General features: G+C 52.1%; 4 protein-coding genes across 7 annotated transcripts in view; 2 read left to right on the plus strand and 2 right to left on the minus strand.

Annotated features, from left to right (window-relative positions):
* The window catches only part of NSD1 (nuclear receptor binding SET domain protein 1), a 130,390-nt gene extending 127,663 nt beyond the window's left edge, over positions 1–2,727 (plus strand). For both annotated transcript variants that reach the window (XM_007463086.1, XM_007463087.1), the window contains one exon: positions 816–2,727. In XM_007463086.1, coding sequence (XP_007463148.1) covers positions 816–2,437 — 1,622 coding nt within the window. In that variant the 3' untranslated portion in view covers positions 2,438–2,727. The remainder of the gene's footprint in view (positions 1–815) is intronic.
* A 5,630-nt stretch (positions 2,728–8,357) lies between these two features.
* On the minus strand, positions 8,358–10,623 carry RAB24 (RAB24, member RAS oncogene family). Its single transcript, XM_007463088.1, has 8 exons — positions 10,118–10,623; positions 9,966–10,034; positions 9,678–9,756; positions 9,501–9,568; positions 9,313–9,412; positions 9,036–9,086; positions 8,838–8,900; positions 8,358–8,718 (listed from the first exon to the last, which is right to left on the minus strand). The coding sequence occupies exons 1-8, from the start codon at positions 10,232–10,234 to the stop codon at positions 8,654–8,656; spliced, it is 612 nt and encodes a 203-aa protein (XP_007463150.1). The 5' UTR covers positions 10,235–10,623; the 3' UTR covers positions 8,358–8,653.
* A 74-nt stretch (positions 10,624–10,697) lies between these two features.
* On the plus strand, positions 10,698–14,111 carry PRELID1 (PRELI domain containing 1). Of its 3 annotated transcripts, none has more exons than XM_007463089.1 (5): positions 10,698–10,984; positions 11,557–11,782; positions 13,060–13,173; positions 13,277–13,361; positions 13,572–14,111. In XM_007463089.1, the coding sequence occupies exons 1-5, from the start codon at positions 10,893–10,895 to the stop codon at positions 13,715–13,717; spliced, it is 663 nt and encodes a 220-aa protein (XP_007463151.1). In that variant the 5' UTR covers positions 10,698–10,892; the 3' UTR covers positions 13,718–14,111. The 3 variants fall into 3 exon arrangements, with proteins under 3 accessions (XP_007463151.1, XP_007463152.1, XP_007463153.1); XM_007463090.1 differs by having other exon boundaries at positions 10,893–10,984; positions 13,277–13,355; positions 13,566–13,717; XM_007463091.1 differs by having other exon boundaries at positions 10,893–10,984; positions 13,277–13,355; positions 13,599–13,717.
* A 258-nt stretch (positions 14,112–14,369) lies between these two features.
* The window catches only part of MXD3 (MAX dimerization protein 3), a 6,029-nt gene continuing 4,345 nt past the window's right edge, over positions 14,370–16,053 (minus strand). Inside the window, exons 5-6 of the mRNA XM_007463092.1 lie at positions 14,923–15,106; positions 14,370–14,848 (exon numbers count right to left, since the gene is read on the minus strand). Coding sequence (XP_007463154.1) covers positions 14,733–14,848; positions 14,923–15,106 — 300 coding nt within the window. The 3' untranslated portion in view covers positions 14,370–14,732. The remainder of the gene's footprint in view (positions 14,849–14,922; positions 15,107–16,053) is intronic.

Below are 16,053 nucleotides of genomic sequence, written 5' to 3' on the forward strand. Positions count from 1 at the left end.
TCCTGCTGATTCTGTGTGGACAACACAGGTAAAGTTTGTGCTAGTTTCCAGACTTAACATTGAGCAAAGGTAAATCTGCTTCCATTTTTCACCTTGGTGTATCTGCCCCCTGTTCCTAGTAATAACCAAATAAGCAGTTTAATTGGTTGAGATTTTCCCCATAGAGTTGAATATTTAAAGGCTGTACAGGACAAATGGAGTTTGTAAAAATATGAAAGTAATATCTTCACATTCCATCTAAGGGGAGCTTTGGGTTTTGTTTTATTGTTGTTGTTGCTTTTTTCCTTGTTGGAAATAGCTGTAGAAATCAGGGTTTACTCCTGCTTGGGTTTTTTTTGTTGTTTTTTTACTCCTGCTTGTTTTTTTTTTTTTTTTTTTTTTCGGTACGCGGGCCTCTCACTTTGCAGTACGCGGGCCTCTCACTGTTGTGGCCTCTCCCCTTGTGGAGCACAGGCTCAGCGGCCATGGCTCACGGGCCCAGCCGCTGCCCGGCATGTGGGATCTTCCCGGACCCGGGGCACGAACCCGCGTCCCCTGCATCAGCAGGCGGACGCTCAACCACTGCGCCACCAGAGAAGCCCCCTGCTTGGTTTTTAATTGATACTCAGTTGCTACTTGATAGTTGGCTGTTATTTTTATGCATTTTGCAGAAAGTAAAGCTGAGATCCTGGGGGAGGGGAGGTGGGCAAGTGGCATGAGCTCTCTGCAGAAGGCAGCAGTTTGAAATCACTCCTTTGACTTAGTTCCAGAGGCATGACCCATCTCATATGCATGTCTTGTTTTCCTAAGCCTTTGTTTCACACCTGTGTTTTCAGGGAAATGGGAGTGTCCTTGGCATCAGTGTGACATCTGCGGAAAGGAAGCAGCCTCCTTCTGTGAGATGTGTCCCAGCTCCTTTTGTAAGCAGCATCGGGAAGGGATGCTCTTCATCTCCAAACTGGATGGGCGTCTGTCTTGTACTGAGCATGATCCCTGTGGGCCCAACCCTCTGGAACCTGGGGAGATCCGTGAGTATGTACCTCCTATAGTACCGCTGCCTCCAGGCCCAGGCACTCACCTGGCAGAGCAATCATCAGGAGTAGCTGCTCAGGGGCCCAAGATGTCGGACAAGCCATCTGCTGACACCAACCAGATGCTGTCGCTGTCCAGAAAAGCTCTGGCAGGGACTTGTCAGAGGCCACCGCTGCCTGAAAGGCCTCCTGATAGAACTGACTCCAGGCCCCAGCCTGTAGATAGGGTCAGGGACCTTGCTGGGTCAGGGACCAAACCCCAATCCTTGGTATCCAGCCAGAAGCCATTGGACAGGCCACCTGCAATGGCAGGACCAAGACCCCAACTATCTGACAAACCCTCTCCAGTGACCGGCCCAAGCTCCTCACCCTCAGTCAGGTCACAGCCACTGGAAAGACCTCTGGGGACAGCTGACCCAAGGCTGGATAAATCCATAGGTGCTGCCAGCCCAAGGCCCCAGTCACTGGAGAAAACCCCTGTCCCTACTGGCCTGAGACTTCCGCAGCCAGACAAACTGCTAGTCACCAGCGGTCCCAAACCCCAGACTTCAGACAGGCCCCCCGAAAAATCCCATGCCTCTTTGTCCCAGAGACTCCCACCTCCTGACAAAGTACTATCAGCTGTGGTCCAGACCCTGGTAGCTAAAGAAAAAGCACTGAGGCCTGTGGACCAGAATACTCAGTCAAAAAATAGAGCTGCTTTGGTGATGGATCTCATAGACCTAACTCCTCGCCAGAAGGAACGGGCAGCTTCTCCCCATGAGATCACACCACAGGTTGATGAGAAGATGCCAGTGTTGGAGTCGAGCTCGTGGCCTGCCAGCAAAGGTCTGGGACAGATGTCACGAGCCATTGAGAGAGGCATTGTGTCAGATCCTGTCCTTCAGCCACCGGGCAAAGCAGCGGCCCCTTCAGAGCACTCCTGGCAAGCTGTTAAATCACTCACCCAGGCCAGACTTCTTTCTCAGCCCCCTGCCAAGGCTTTTTTGTATGAGCCAGCAACTCAGGCCTCAGGAAGAGCACCTGCAGGGGCTGAGCAGACCCCAGGGCCTCCCAGCCAAGCACCAGGCCTGGTGAAGCAGATGGCCGGAGGCCAGCAACTACCTGGACTTGCTGCCAAGAGTGGGCAGTCCTTCAGGCCTCTTGGGAAGGCCCCATCCTCCCTCTCCACTGAAGAGAAGAAGTTGGCAACCACAGAGCAGAGTCCCTGGGCCTTGGGCAAGGCCTCACCGGGGCCAGGGCTCTGGCCCATGGTGGCTGGACAGACACTGGCACAGTCTTGCTGGTCCTCTGGGAGCACACAGACATTGGCACAGACTTGCTGGTCTCTTGGGAGAGGGCAAGACCCTAAATCAGAGCAAAATACCCTTCCAGCTCTTAACCAGGCTCCTTCCAGTCACAAGTGTGCAGAGTCAGAACAGAAATAATACCAGTAAATGCCACATGACCAGACCAGCTGCCCCCAGGGTTCTTGGGGAAGGGAAAAATCTTCTTTTTCCCTCTTAAAAAACAGACAGACCCCAACACTTTTCCACTGATATTCTCTCCTTATATCCCAACATTCAGAGCTCCTGCGACATTAGCCAGTGGGGGCTTGTGGTTGTGTGAACCATGTATGGAAATCCAAGTGGGCCCCAGCCAAGGAGACAGACAGACTCGGGTCTCTTTCCCCCAACCTTTACTCATGGTGAACTTGAAATAAAAAGTCCACTCTGGAGTCAAGCATGGGATTCAATTCCGCTGGTCAGGTTGAAGGTAGAGGGGCTCTCTAAGCTATTTCTCTAGCCCTACCAAGCCCCACTGAGGGTACCTGATGAACCCCTGGGAGGAACTGATACCCATTCAAATCGGTGGTGATTTCTTGAACATTCATGTGTGCTAGGCCTGGTGCTAGTCACTGGCAGGAGATACAGAGATAAATAAGACCTGATCCCTGTGAGCCTAACATGCTTGCCTGGGTTCCCAGGTTATTTTTAAAGAACCTTTGACCAGGAAATAACAGGAAGTTTGAGGGGCCCTGGGGCTCCGGGTTCATTTTGTCATGTCCTTTGTGGCCCCAGAAGTGGTTGTTTTGAGTGTCTCCTGGTCAGGTGTGCCTGTGTGTATGTGCATGCGTGTACACTCATGCGGAGGTCTCCTCTATAGGCAGGTAGGGCCTGTTGGCTGGGCAGCCTCTGCTGCTTCTGTCTGGGCTCTGGAGAGTCTAAAGATCTGTTCTTGGTGGAGCAGTTGGTTGGGGGGCTGGGCTCTGTGAGGACACAGCTTTCCCTCAGTGTAAGAAGGCAATTGGCAAGCTTACCTTTCTTTTCTACAGATTTTCCTCCTTTTACATCAACCCACCCCATGCCTGTCCCCCAAACACTCAGGTGCTTTCAGATTTCAGAGTCTCGGGCAGTAGACCTAGGGAATCTCTGGCAAGCTCTGGGCTAGATCCACCACCAGCTCAGGGAGAGTGCCAGATCCTGGCAAGAAATTACTTCTCTCCTGATCCTTTGCCCTCCTACCTGAATGGAGGGAGTCTTCTTCACTAGTGGATTCTACCACCCTCTTCCTGAGAAATGCTGTGCTCTGTATTGAGAGCACCTGCCTGCTGACTTAGCTCAAAGGCAAGCCAGAACCCTTCCCCATGACTGGCAAGATGTGGCGTTTAGAGTAATGTCCAGTCCAAGAGATGACTCCTCATAACTGCTGATTATCTGTTACTGCTGCCCTGAGCTGGGGCCCAAGGGCTGGGAAATCTGTTGGTGCTACCCTGCCCTACCATTCACCCAGCTCACTGACTGCCAACAGGAAGTGCTGTTTGGCCAGTTCCTTCCCATTCACCCACCCCTTCTTTGTCCCTAGACCAAACATGTTTACCTCTCTGCTTTGCCAACTTAGCCAGCAGCTTTAGCCAACAGGCCATCTCCTGGCCCCAAGGTCTCCTGGCCATTTCTGTCTCAGTTATGGCTTTTACACCCTCAATAGGATTCTGTATTTTGTCCCAATTTCCTCCTGAGTTTCTATTGAGGTTACTCCCATACTTCTAAGGAGGGAACAACTGTTGTTATAGAAGCATTTGCGCTTTATATAAAGATTTTAAAAAGAATTTGCTTTTATTTCCCAAAGTCTGTCTCTGGGGTTGAGACATGTGAACTCAGGCAGAGGCATGAGGCTGGGCAGGGCTGCCCTGAGTTTAGGGGCCTATTGCATCTCTCTTAGACCTCAGACTCTCCTCTGTAAATTCCACCTGCCTAGTTCTCCCCTTTCATCCTGTCTCTCTTCCCACATCATCAGAGAGGAAAAGCTCTTTGTTTTAGAGGAAGAGAAAACAAAGCATCTTATTTTCTTTTAAAAAAATTTTAAACCATGGAAAAGATATTTTTAAAGAAATCCACCCAGAACATTAAAGTTCATTATATTAAGTATTTATCATGTGTGAGAATAATAAGTATATAACTGCAGCTAGTAGGTCCCTTTCCCTATTCTCTTAGGTTGTATGAGTAGGATTTGCTTGGTGCCAGTCCTGTGCCCTTTTTTTCTCCTGTCATCTGTAGTTGTGATCAGAAAAAGATATCCGCACTGCGCTGTCAGAATCTCTTTCCACTGTGTTGTGTGTTAAATTACCGTAGCTCTTTGTTTCATGAAATAAACTGTGAATTTTGTTGGGGGGTGGGGTGTGCAGGCTATGTAAAATTTTTAAGTGGAGAAGTTTGATCCTGAAGGAGCTTCTCTTATGTAGGCTTTGGTAGGTAATTGACTTGACAGCCACTCTAGATAGTCTCACAGGACAGGAAGGAGTGAGGGAAAGGTGGGCCACTTTGTGGTTTTGTTTCAGTTTTTTCCATTCTCCCATTCACTGGAAAGCTTCCTTCCAGACCTGCGTAGGAAACAACTTCTGAAGCTGTTTATTTAAATGGATGGACAGCCAGCCTGGCTTTCTTGAGGGCCATTGTAAGACTCTCTTAGGTTGATTGGAAATTAGATGTTCAACTCTCAGGCCCACTGATAGCATTTGATACTAGATTGTTAACATCACGAAAGCAGTAACTATACAATTAGAAGCAGGGTCGGAAGGACTTTTGGGAAGTGAGACTCTTGCATGACCCTTTGGGGGGGGTGACCTTGCCATCCTTTGGGGATTCTCCTGGAACCTATACTGAGATCTTTTCTCCAGGGGGTGTGACTTGGCAGTTAAAAGGAAATCTTTACTCTTAGAAACTCCTGATCTTTGTGTAGGATGGTATTTTGGCATTTGGCCAAGTGCTTGTAAATCAGGATCTCAATAGAGCGTCTGCCTCTAAGCCAGTTCCCCAGGAAGCCTTTCTGAGGGGTAAGCCATAGCTTCCATAGGTAGTTAGAGAACTAATACCTGTCCTAGCCCTGTTAAGTCAGAAAAAATTATGGAAACTGTTGAAATTTGAATTCAAAGCCTCATTTGCTTCTCTACTGGAGCAAACCCATTCTAATAGCAAAATAGTTGTCACTGCTACAAAAGCATCCAAGTTTTTAAATGTCTGCTTCCCCCTGAAGTTACTGAGTTTGAAGTGATTTAAATCACTGTGTTGATCCTCTTCTGAACAACTACCAAATCTACATCTTTAGCATTGATGAAAATAATTATTCTATTTTTTACATCCTCCACCCCACACTACAGTCAGGGCATGAAGTGCATCAGTGATCCTTTTCCAGGCTTGGCAGCATCTACTCACAGGAGCTGGACTCCCAGGTTGCCTCGTGAGAACAGAGTGGCAGGAAGGAAGTCTGGTCCTGGCAGCTTCCCCTGTGGAGAAGAATCAGGAGAGCACTAAATGTGGATGGATTTTTTTTTTTTTTTTTTCCCCCATCAGCTCCTATAAAGCGGGTTTTCTCCTAAGGCTTTTTTGGGGGACACTGTCATCCTCTTGGGGCCTGCTGAATAATGTTTGGGCTGTTCCATGTGTTAGACATTCCAGATCATTTAGAGCTGGGTAGCTGCTGCACGAGACTTTGCTTGGCTGTGGACAGTTAGCTCTCAGCTGAGCTTCCTAGAGTTAGTGCAGCAGGGCCAGAGGTTGCTGTAGTATAAATTGAAAAAAAGAATAGGTAATTGCTTTGTACACACAAAAAAAATGCAATGATGGTGCTAATTTCCTGGTATAAATAAGCACTGCCAAGGGTTGAGGGACTGGTGACTTGAGAAACCCAGATTCCTGTTTGGGAAGAAGAGATCTTATGTAGTTTCCTTGAGGCTTTATTAGAGGAGGGGAAGGTAGAGCCTTGGTGAATCTTGCATCTGACCCTGAAATAGTCCAGTGCAGTCCAGAGGTGGAAGAGATGCTGTTTCCAGATGAGGGTGGCCATTGAGTTTCTCAGGGCTGGTGTCACCTTGTCCGTAGCCTCTGTCCACACTGCCTGAACAGGTTGGTAGAGAGCTCCAAGTATGGGGTCTCCCTCAGCTACCTTCTGCCCCTCTCTACCTCTTCCACTCTCATGGGAGCACCTCTATTGCTTATGAAGATTAAGGGTAATATTTCTTAAGGAAGTGGAAAGAGTTTATTTTAATTAGAAATCCACAGCCTGGCGAGAAATGTTTCCTATCAACATAAGCAAAAATAGCACATGTTAAACTCATATGGTCCCTTTTCTAGAGCTACTTTCCCATGACTCTCAAAACATCAGGCTGTTGAGGGCTTCAGGTGTAGCACCCTGGAAATCGAGCAAAGCTTTTTGGACAGTAGGTGAGCCTAGGGAGTTAGGAGCAGAAATGAGTGGTTCTGGTGCTTTAGACTTCCAGGGTAGGGGCAGAGAACAGGTGGTCTCTAGGTCTGAGGTGGGTGCTGCCTGTGTGTGCATGTAGGTGAGAGTGTTGAAGACGGGCGAGTGCAGCACACAGGAGCTCATGGAAGAGCAGCTAAGTCTTGGCAAAAAAACAAGCTGACAATAGAGATCTATCTTTATATTTTTAAGAAAGGGGCAGAGGGGGTGTCAGCTGAGGTCCATCACTTTTTTTTGCCCCCCTTCACCCCAATAGATTGTCAGTGATAAGTGGAACTCTTAGTGAAAAAGAGGGGAGCCCTGTGCTAGGAGTCCCCATAAACATGTACTGTAATTCTTTGTATATAGAAAAAAAATTACTGTAAAGTAAAGTTTAACTTTACTCTTATGGCCCTTGCCCTGTGTTTTGTTTTGTTGTCCGTGGGGAGATGTAGCCTAACAGGAGGGAGGATGGGTTTGGGGTGAGAGCAGAAGCCAGCCCCTGAGGTAGTTCCCAGGGACACGGAACTGAGCCCTTCCTCCAAGCACCTTATGGGAGTGGTGTGGATTTCCTCCCAGTAGCCACAGCTGTCGGAATGTCTTTCTGCTGCTTTGGGGAGTGGCTGGCATCAGTTTCAGTCCCTACACAGGAAGCCTCCATCACCCACGAAGGAAGGGTATTTTGAGGTTTTTAAAAAGGAAGTGGAACCAAAGCACTTTCTGAGTGTGAGTCTAGACATTTTGGCCAAGTTTTTAGTTTTTTAGAGCAGGTGCTGGGCAGTGCAGAGGACTCGGCCTAGGCCTAAAATGGTAAAGTGAGGCAAAGGGGCTGAGCATCCCATAACAGAAAAAGGCTGCCATATGCTTCCTTTTGGTTGAAGGGTTGGTCCTGTCTACAGTAACATCTGATTCTTCAGAAATATCTGGACGTCCAAGGCCCAAAAATACACTTTCAGGAAACCCTGGGAATCTGCTTCCCTTCTGACTTAGTCCTGAACTTTCTGCCCCAGGGAAGAGTGTGGGAAGACAAGCATTTAGTCCTACAGTTACTTTTCACTCATGATCTTCAAGTCCTGAACTGGGTAGTGGTCACTTCATTTTACAGATGAGAAACACAGGCCAAGTTTAAGTCCCTTTTCTGAGTAGCTGAGTTGGATCCCAATCTGGATCCATAAAACCTTTCTAAGTCTTGCAGAACCTATGATTTTTCTGTTAAGCCACATTATAGGGTGTTGCCAGGAAGCTTAGGATCTGAGCCACAGGCATGACTCATGGACTTAGACATGACAGAGGTACAGTAGAGCCAACCAGTCTGAGGTAGAAGTGCTTGATCCTTTCATCTCTGGATACTACTTCAGTGCCTTCCTTGCTCTTAGCACCAGGAGGGAAGTGTGAGCTTTGCACTGCCCCAACCCCAGCTTCTCGCCCTACCTCTGCCCCCACTAAAGAATAGGAAAGGGCCCTTCTGCTTCTCCATTATCTCGGCTGCAGCCCTGGGGTGAAGCCGGTTGGTTTCCAAAGGAAAGTAAGAGCTAATAGGAGCCTTGATATAGGAAGCGAGGGCCGCCAGGTGGCCCCAGAAAGTACTAGGTATCTTGACACCCAATCCACACAGCAGGGAAAGGGGTTGAGTGTGATTCACAGTGCATTGATTTTATTTACAAATCAGAAGCCACTTAAATAATTTGTAGACACAAGTGCTGTCCAGGGCAGAAGCCTGGGGTCCAAATCAGCCCTTACCCTCCTTGTACCCATCAGTCAGCCCAAATGCTGCCTCTGTTCCATGGGCCAGCACAGGCAGGTGCCACCTCTGCTGCCATGGGGACCCAGGGTAGCTCAGACGTGTGATCACCCAAGCCCAGACAAAAGCTAGGTCCAGCCTCTCTGGGGGAATTCCTTTAATTCCCCCAGGCCAGGTGAGTGGTGACTCAGTGATGACAACAGCTGTAGAAGTAGGGGTTTGCCTTCTGGCCCAGGTCCACGCCCTTGTCCTCTGTCAGAGAGAGAGGTGGCAGCTCAGCATCATTCTATTGGGGGATCAGGTAACTCGTGAAGGGGGCCAGATGCTGTGGTCCTAGAGGAAGTCTCCACAGGAGCTAGGTAAGGACACACCTGTCATCACCTGGAAGGCGGCCACACTGACGTAATCCTCTGCTACTTTCTGGAAGAGCTCATCTGGCAGGAAAAAGGGTGACAGGTGAGGATCAAATGCCAGTGGCCCTGGGATCACCCAGTAACCAGCCATCTAGGCTTTTCTGTCTCCCCTGTTGCCCTTGCGTGTTCTGCCGTGAGGCCCAGGACAGCACTCACCCACACTCTGGCCTGTCTTGCTGGATGTTTCAAAGAGCTGAGCTTTGATATCTGTAAAGAGAAGTGTCTAAAGCCTCATACTGAGAATTAGGTGAACACAGACAAAGGGGAAGGCTAGCAGTACAGGGAATCTTCTGAACCCCACAGATTCAGGGAGGCCAGAGAAAGTCTTCCCATGGGGGATCTTGCCATGGTAGCCAAGGCAGTCCCTATTTTCTGTGACCCACCCAAGTAGCCACTTCCCTCCCCCAGCCCCAGGGAGCTAAGGAGCAGCTACTGTCTGCATAGTCCTGGACGTCGTGGAAGTCCACACGTCGGCGCCGCCTGTCCTCCTCCAGCAGGTCACTCTTGGTGCCACACAAGTAGATCTTACAGCCCTGGAGTAGAAGACAAGGTGAGGGTCACCCCCCTCGGACCACCAGTTCCCCAACCCGTCTCGTCTTTCGGTGAGGTCAGGCCACCTACCTCCTCTAGGTTGCGCAGTTCCTTCACCCAGAACTTTGCTCGTTCAAAGCTGCTGCTGTCCGTCAGGTCTTGGTGTGGGACACGCAGGAAACACAACCAAGGGTCAGAAGCTGTTCTGTAAGGCCAGCCTGGCACCCTCCCCTTCTTGTTTGAGAAACAGGCCAAAACCATCCTTACCATAGCAGACGATGGCAGCCTTGGCGCCCCGATAGTAGATTCGGCTCATGGCCTCATAGCGCTCAGAGCCTGCTGTGTCCTGAAGGGCAGGGGGAGGCTCAGCCCTGGCCTGAGTTGCTGAGCTACTCCCCAAAACTGCAAACTAATGCCACGTTCTCCAGACCCCGTTTTTAAACTGTGGTCTAGAGAACAGAAATGGCCTCTGTGAGGCCACAAGTCAGCCAGTAATAGGCAGGACCTACGCCTCCTCAGGAATGGGTTTTCCCAGGACTTGCCCAGAGAACTTACCCAAATACCCAAAGTCACTGTCCGGTCTCCGACGGACATCACCTTGGCCACGAAGGCGGCCCCAATGGTCTGCAACCAAGGGGAAGCAATCAGGGCCTCGGATGCGGGTTAGCCCCCTCCCACCCGTGCTGGGCCGCGTCGGGCGCACTCACGTTCTGATAGGGCCCCACCAGGAAGCGATCGTGCACGTATCGCTCCACCAGGCTCGTCTTGCCCACGTACTCCTTGCCCAGCATCACCACCTTGACGTCCACACGCTGCCCGCTCATGCTCCCGGGGCTGCCTCACCCGCTTCAGGGTCCTGAGCGGGGGCGGGAGGCAAACCGGATCTCCACTCCGGCAGGCAGCGCCCGAGCCTCAGTCCCCGACCCCAGGCGCCAATCTAAGGCTCCAGACGCCGCGACGATACTGAGCTACAGCAACGCCTCCGTCCGTCCCCGCTCTTCGGCCCCGGGTGCTGATCCTCCTTCTGAGAGCCCAGGACCCGGGGCGGCCTGGGAGCGTGCGGGGAAGCGCACTCAACGCCGGCGTCCGGGTCGCTCGCTCGCTCCGTTACTCGCTTGCCCGTCCGGCTTAGGGGCCGCTCCGGCACGGTTTGCCCAGCGCCTGGAAGGAGTCCCTCCAACCTGGCTCCGGCCCGGAGCACCGCGACTCCCGCGTGGGGGGAGGAGGTAGAGGCCGGGGAGGCGGGGCAGCCCGGTCACGTGGGCAGGCGCCGGAAGAGGTGGGCAGTGCGCGGCTGCGCCGGAAGTGGCGCGCGGCCAGACAAATCCTCATGGCGGTGATGGAGGCTATTTGGGTGCGGCGCTGGAGTGACTGAGCTGCTAGCTTGGCGGCCGAGCGTCGAGCTCCAGCCCGGCCTCCGCGTGCCCCCCGGGCTCCGCACCCCTGATGTTGCGCGGGCACTGAGCCCGCCCGGCCTGGACAATGGTGAAGTATTTCCTGGGCCAGAGCGTGCTCCGGAGTTCCTGGGACCAAGTGTTCGCTGCCTTTTGGCAGCGGTACCCGAATCCCTATAGGTACGTGGCCCTGGAAAGAGCAACCCTCCCACCTCGCTGTTTGGAGATCGGAGTGTGGGGGCCGGGAAAGACTCGACTTCGAGTGGGGGGATCGCCGGAGCCGTGGCCACGTTTAGGACGAGAGGACCTATCGGGGAAGCGGCCAGGCTAGTACTGGAAGGAGGTTGGGTCTGGGCAGTAGTTTACTTGAGGCCCTAGTAAAAGGTTCTCTCATCTCAGGGTGGTGAGACAGGAAGAGGCGGCGGCACCGGAGCTGGGGAGGGATCTTGGGGTTGGAAATCCGGGCGCTTGTCTACTTCTCTGCCATGACGCTCTCCAGTGGTGCAATAAATCATGAAGTCCAGCCCTGCTGGAAGGCCTAGGAATCCAGGTCAGCGAGGAGGCGGGAGTTGGAATTTGCCCTGGGTTAGGCTCAAGGGACTCTAGTTCAGGTCTGAGCCACAACACAGATCACTCTGCAAGTTTGGGGAAAGGCATGGCCATTCTGGGCCTGGAGGCTCCAGATGGGAACCCCAACAGGCAGTCTCTTAGGGCCAGGCTCCTGAAGGTCACCTTCACCCTGACACCTGCAGCAAACATGTCTTGACGGAAGACATAGTGCACCGGGAGGTGACCCCTGACCAGAAGCTCCTGTCCCGGCGACTCCTGACCAAGACGAACAGGATGCCCCGCTGGGCTGAGCGACTATTTCCTGCCAATGTTGCTCACTCAGTGTACATCCTGGAGGATTCTATTGTGGACCCACAGAACCAGACCATGACCACCTTCACCTGGAACATCAACCATGCCCGGCTGATGGTGAGACCCCTCCCTCTTGGTTCCCCCAGAACTAGAGAGCTCCAGGTACATGTGGCTAGGGAGCCATGAGGGAGCTTCTATGATCCAAGCAGATCTGAGGAGTGTTGGCTCTAGAGTACAAACTCAGATGATCTCTTCAGCTGGTCATCTTCTCTGGACCTGTTTTGACTCATTCATACAGTGGTGGAGGGGTTACCTGTTTTACAGAGTCGTTGTAAGTACTAAATGCAGAGCACTCACACTGTGCCTGGCATGTGTGTAGATTGGGCCACAGGCATGATGCTGAGGGATGGAGGGAGGCAGTGGTTTTCAAACAGGAATCTGTCAAGCCATAAAGGGTATCTTGCATGTACCTTAGGCGGGGGCGGGGGGGGAATCTGGGCCCCTTGCCCCAGTTTGACTAGAGTCTTTTATCTGTCCTATGTAGTGGATTTCTGCCTGAGATTTCAGGGGAAAAGGGTTCCACATACCTTTGCTTTAAAAAAAATTAAAAAGGCTTGAAAACCCATGGTTTGGTTTAAGGGACATCCTACAGTATCTTCCCACTTGTGAGTACCCTAAAAGCTTCCAGAGAACTGTTATTTTCTTTCTCAGTTAATCTTCACAATAACACAGGGAGGTGGGTATTACTCTCTATTGTGCAAAGAGGAAAGTGAAGTCCAGAGAGGGGAAGTCACAGAGTGAGTAGGCAGCTTAATGCTCTGCCCCTGAGTTATCTGAGGGCCTCACAGCTGACTGCCCTGAGGGCACTACAGCTGTGTTTTGTAAATTACAAAGAAAAGATCCAGCTCTAAGAAATGTCTTTCAGTCCAGCTGTGACAGGTGTCTTAAGTGTTTCTCTTGGAAGTACAGGTCCACTTTCTCCTCTCTGATAGTGAGCTGCGGTGGTTGCCGGATTTTTCTTTTTTCTTTTTTTGGATTGCCAGGAGCTCAAGGGCCAAAGTGGGTGGAAGCCAGGTTGAAAACACCACACATGTCTAGATGTAAAGGTACAAAACATCCAGGATGGAGCTGGAAGGCCCTCCGCTGATCTCAAGAGTCCATGTACCTTTTCGTTTGAAGGGTCAGAAGAAGAGTTTTTTAGAGAGCAAAGTGACTTTTTTTTCCATCTTCTTACTCTCTTCCCAAAGTGCAGCTTGGAAACACAGTAAGGGAAAGGAATCGGTTTTCATTTTATTGCTTTCCCTAGTGAAAAGAGGCAGGGAATCAAATTTATGTGCAAGCTGGCAAAGTGAAGGACTGCCACACAATTTTGGTTGGCTTGACTGCCTGCACAGGTGGTAGAGGAACGATGTGTTTACCGTGTGAACTCTGATAACAGCGGCTGGACCGAAATCTGCCGGGAAGCCTGGGTCTCCTCTAGCTTGTTCGGTGTCTCCAGAGCTGTCCAGGTGAGCAGTGTTGTTGTGGTGCTGGGGCTCTGGGACCCCAGCAGAGTCCGGGCTGGGGTTCAGTGGGCAGCTCAGAATCCTTCCTGTTCTCATCTTTTGCCAGGAATTTGGTCTCGCCCGGTTCAAAAGCAACGTGACCAAGACTATGAAGGGTTTTGAATACATCTTGGCCAAGCTGCAAGGTGAGGGCTCTGCACACAGGCAGAGGCTGAGTCAAGTCCTAACTGCCCTGCCTGGGCTGGAGCCTGGAGCTGTCACCACCCTACTCTGCGCAACTCACCTGTACCCTGGGTATTTCCTTCAGGGCCTGGTGCACAGGAGATGAATGTCCTGGGAGGTGATTTAGGTGGGTCTTGGCATTCTTTGAAACCAGTCCCCACCCTTTGCTCCAGGTGAAGCCCCTCCCAAAACCCTTGTTGAAACAGCCAAGGAAGCCAAGGAGAAGGCCAAGGAAACGGCACTGGCAGCTACAGAGAAGGCCAAGGACCTTGCCAGCAAGGCAGCCACCAAGAAGCAGCAGCAGCAGCAGCAGCAGTTTGTGTAGCCAGCCCAGGCCCTGGGGCCGCAGCACAGCAGACCACTTGCTCCAGTCCCTGTGCTCTTTCCTCCTTGTACTTTATTATTAAAAGTCAGCTTCCAGCCCTGTCTACTGTCTGGGTGGTGGGTTGGGGGTCGGTGTGTTGTTTGGCCTCTCCAGCACACCAGGCCATTACCCATGTCTGAGCTGGGCCTGCTTATTCCTGCATCAGGTGGCTGAAGATAGAGATACAGTGACTTGCCCAGGGTCACGTCCAGGTGAAGTGGTCATAAATGCTAGACTGTAAGCTCCATGAGGGCAGGGACCTTTGTTTTATTTTCTGATGTGTCCCAAGTACCTGAAACAAAATCTTGCACATAACAGGCACTCAATAAATACTTGTTGAATTCAGTCGGCCCCAGCTCTGGAGTCAGAAAGCTTTGGTTCAAATCTTGACTCAACTGTTTCCTGGCTTTGGACCTCAGGCAGGTCATGTCACTCAGCCTCAGTCCCACTGTGACAGACAGGGACTGAGGCCTCCGAGTTGTGAGGAGTAAAGGGGCACTGCCCGGTGTGGACAGCAGTGTTTGTGGTGGCTATGGATCTCATTTCCTCTTTTCCAGTTTGTCTGTGGCTGGGAGTTCCCCCATTCTCACCAGGCAAGACCATGGACAGGAAGTTAAGAAAGAGGCTTTTAATGAAAATATAGTATGTGGAGGGCAAAGGCCAGGGGCCCTTGTTTAGGAAGGAACATGAGGACCCAAGAGGCTTCCTGCCCCTGTGGACAGCAGAGCCAAGTGCTACAAAAAACGCCTGGAAGGGTGACCTGGGCCCAAGCTGCCTGCCCTGCAGGGCTCAGGGGGGCTCGGCACCCCGTCCTAGGTGGGACTGCCAGCAGCAAGGTACGGGGAGCACCTGTTCCCACACGGTCCTTTTAGTCCATTCCAACAGTACTCTGAGCAGCCCTGGAGGCTTGGTGAGGGCTCCAGCCTGGCAGAGCAGAGAGTGGGCTGAGGGCAGAGGTCGCTCCAGGAGGCGAGGGTCATAGCCAGGTGCTGCTGCTGTGTGAGTAGCTGTGCTCCTGGCCTGCGCTGAAGCCCTGCAGCAGCTCAGCCTCGCCCCCGAACACCAGGCTCTCCACGTCCACATCCAGCTCCTCTGCACGGGGAGCAGGCCAGTCAGGGGACCTGGGCCACTCAGCCCACTCGACCCCTCCGCTTGAGGGCACTTACCTTGGTCTGAGTCAGAGCGCTCAGAGGAGAGGCCTGAGGAGTCCAGGCTGTCTGCTCGCAGCCGCTCGCGCTCACCCGCCCCGGCCAGCCCCCGGAGCTGCTCCAGCTGCTGCCGCAGGCTCTGCTGCTTGCTGCGCAGCTTCTCCTTGAGCCGTCGGGCCCGCTGCTCCTGCTCCTCCAGCTTCTGCAGATCCGAGGGAGCAAGGGGCTGGAGTCAGCTACCTGGGGTTTCGGGCCTCACCCCAACACCACTCAACGGCGGACCGTGGCCACGTGGTGACTGCTTGCTCCACACGGGCTCACTAGATCTGGGCCCCAGAGGGTTGCTCCCACATCCTACAGGAAGCTAGGCCCTCCTGCCCTTCTGTCCCATGTAAATGGCCCAGGAATTCTGTCCAGATGGGTGGGGAAGGGAGGGCACCACAATCTCAAAGGCCCTCGGGGCCCAGTCAAGTGATGTGAAGGAGTGGAGTGTCTGGTGTCAGGCAACAGGGACTGCGTGGGACTGGGGCACACCAGTGAGTGCATACTAAGGCTCGAGGCAGTGGCCCAGGCCAATTACTGCCACATGGAAACAGGCCCAGTGTTGCCAGATCTCCCAGTTTTTTAAAGAGAAGCAGGGAGATCACATTTTTTCATGTCAAATGTCCTTTTAAGTGCTGCCAACTAATTTAAATTTTTAGAAAACTACAGACCAAACAAAGGCTACCAGTTTGTAACTCCTCAAGACCCTCCCAGGAGTCCTAAGTCTTCAGCATTAGTCCCCTTCTGCTGCCCCCACGCAAGCTCTGCCAGCCCTGAGTTCCAGGGACTGGAGGACCAAGGGTTCTCCCATCAGGGTCCTCAATGGACGGAAGCCTGCACTCAGTCAGCAAGAAGGGGAGAATTGGGTGAGGGGGCATTTGGACTGGGAGTAGATGAATGAATAAGAGCTGCCCAGGCAAAGATAGGGGAGGAAGAAGCAGCCAGGCAGAGGGAAAATGGGAAAAGCATGGAGAGTTCAGCTTTTTTGGTGAGGAATGGGGAAAGATGAAACCAGTGGCAAGGCCTGTGTTGTGAAGGGCCTTGAGTTTCACAAGAAGAAAGAAACTAAAACTGTCCTGTCAGGAGCCATGGAAGGTTTTCAGCAGG

This window comes from Lipotes vexillifer, unplaced genomic scaffold, assembly GCF_000442215.2.
Source record: "Lipotes vexillifer unplaced genomic scaffold, Lipotes_vexillifer_v1.1 scaffold514, whole genome shotgun sequence".
In the NCBI taxonomy this organism is placed as follows: Eukaryota; Metazoa; Chordata; class Mammalia; order Artiodactyla; family Lipotidae; genus Lipotes; species Lipotes vexillifer.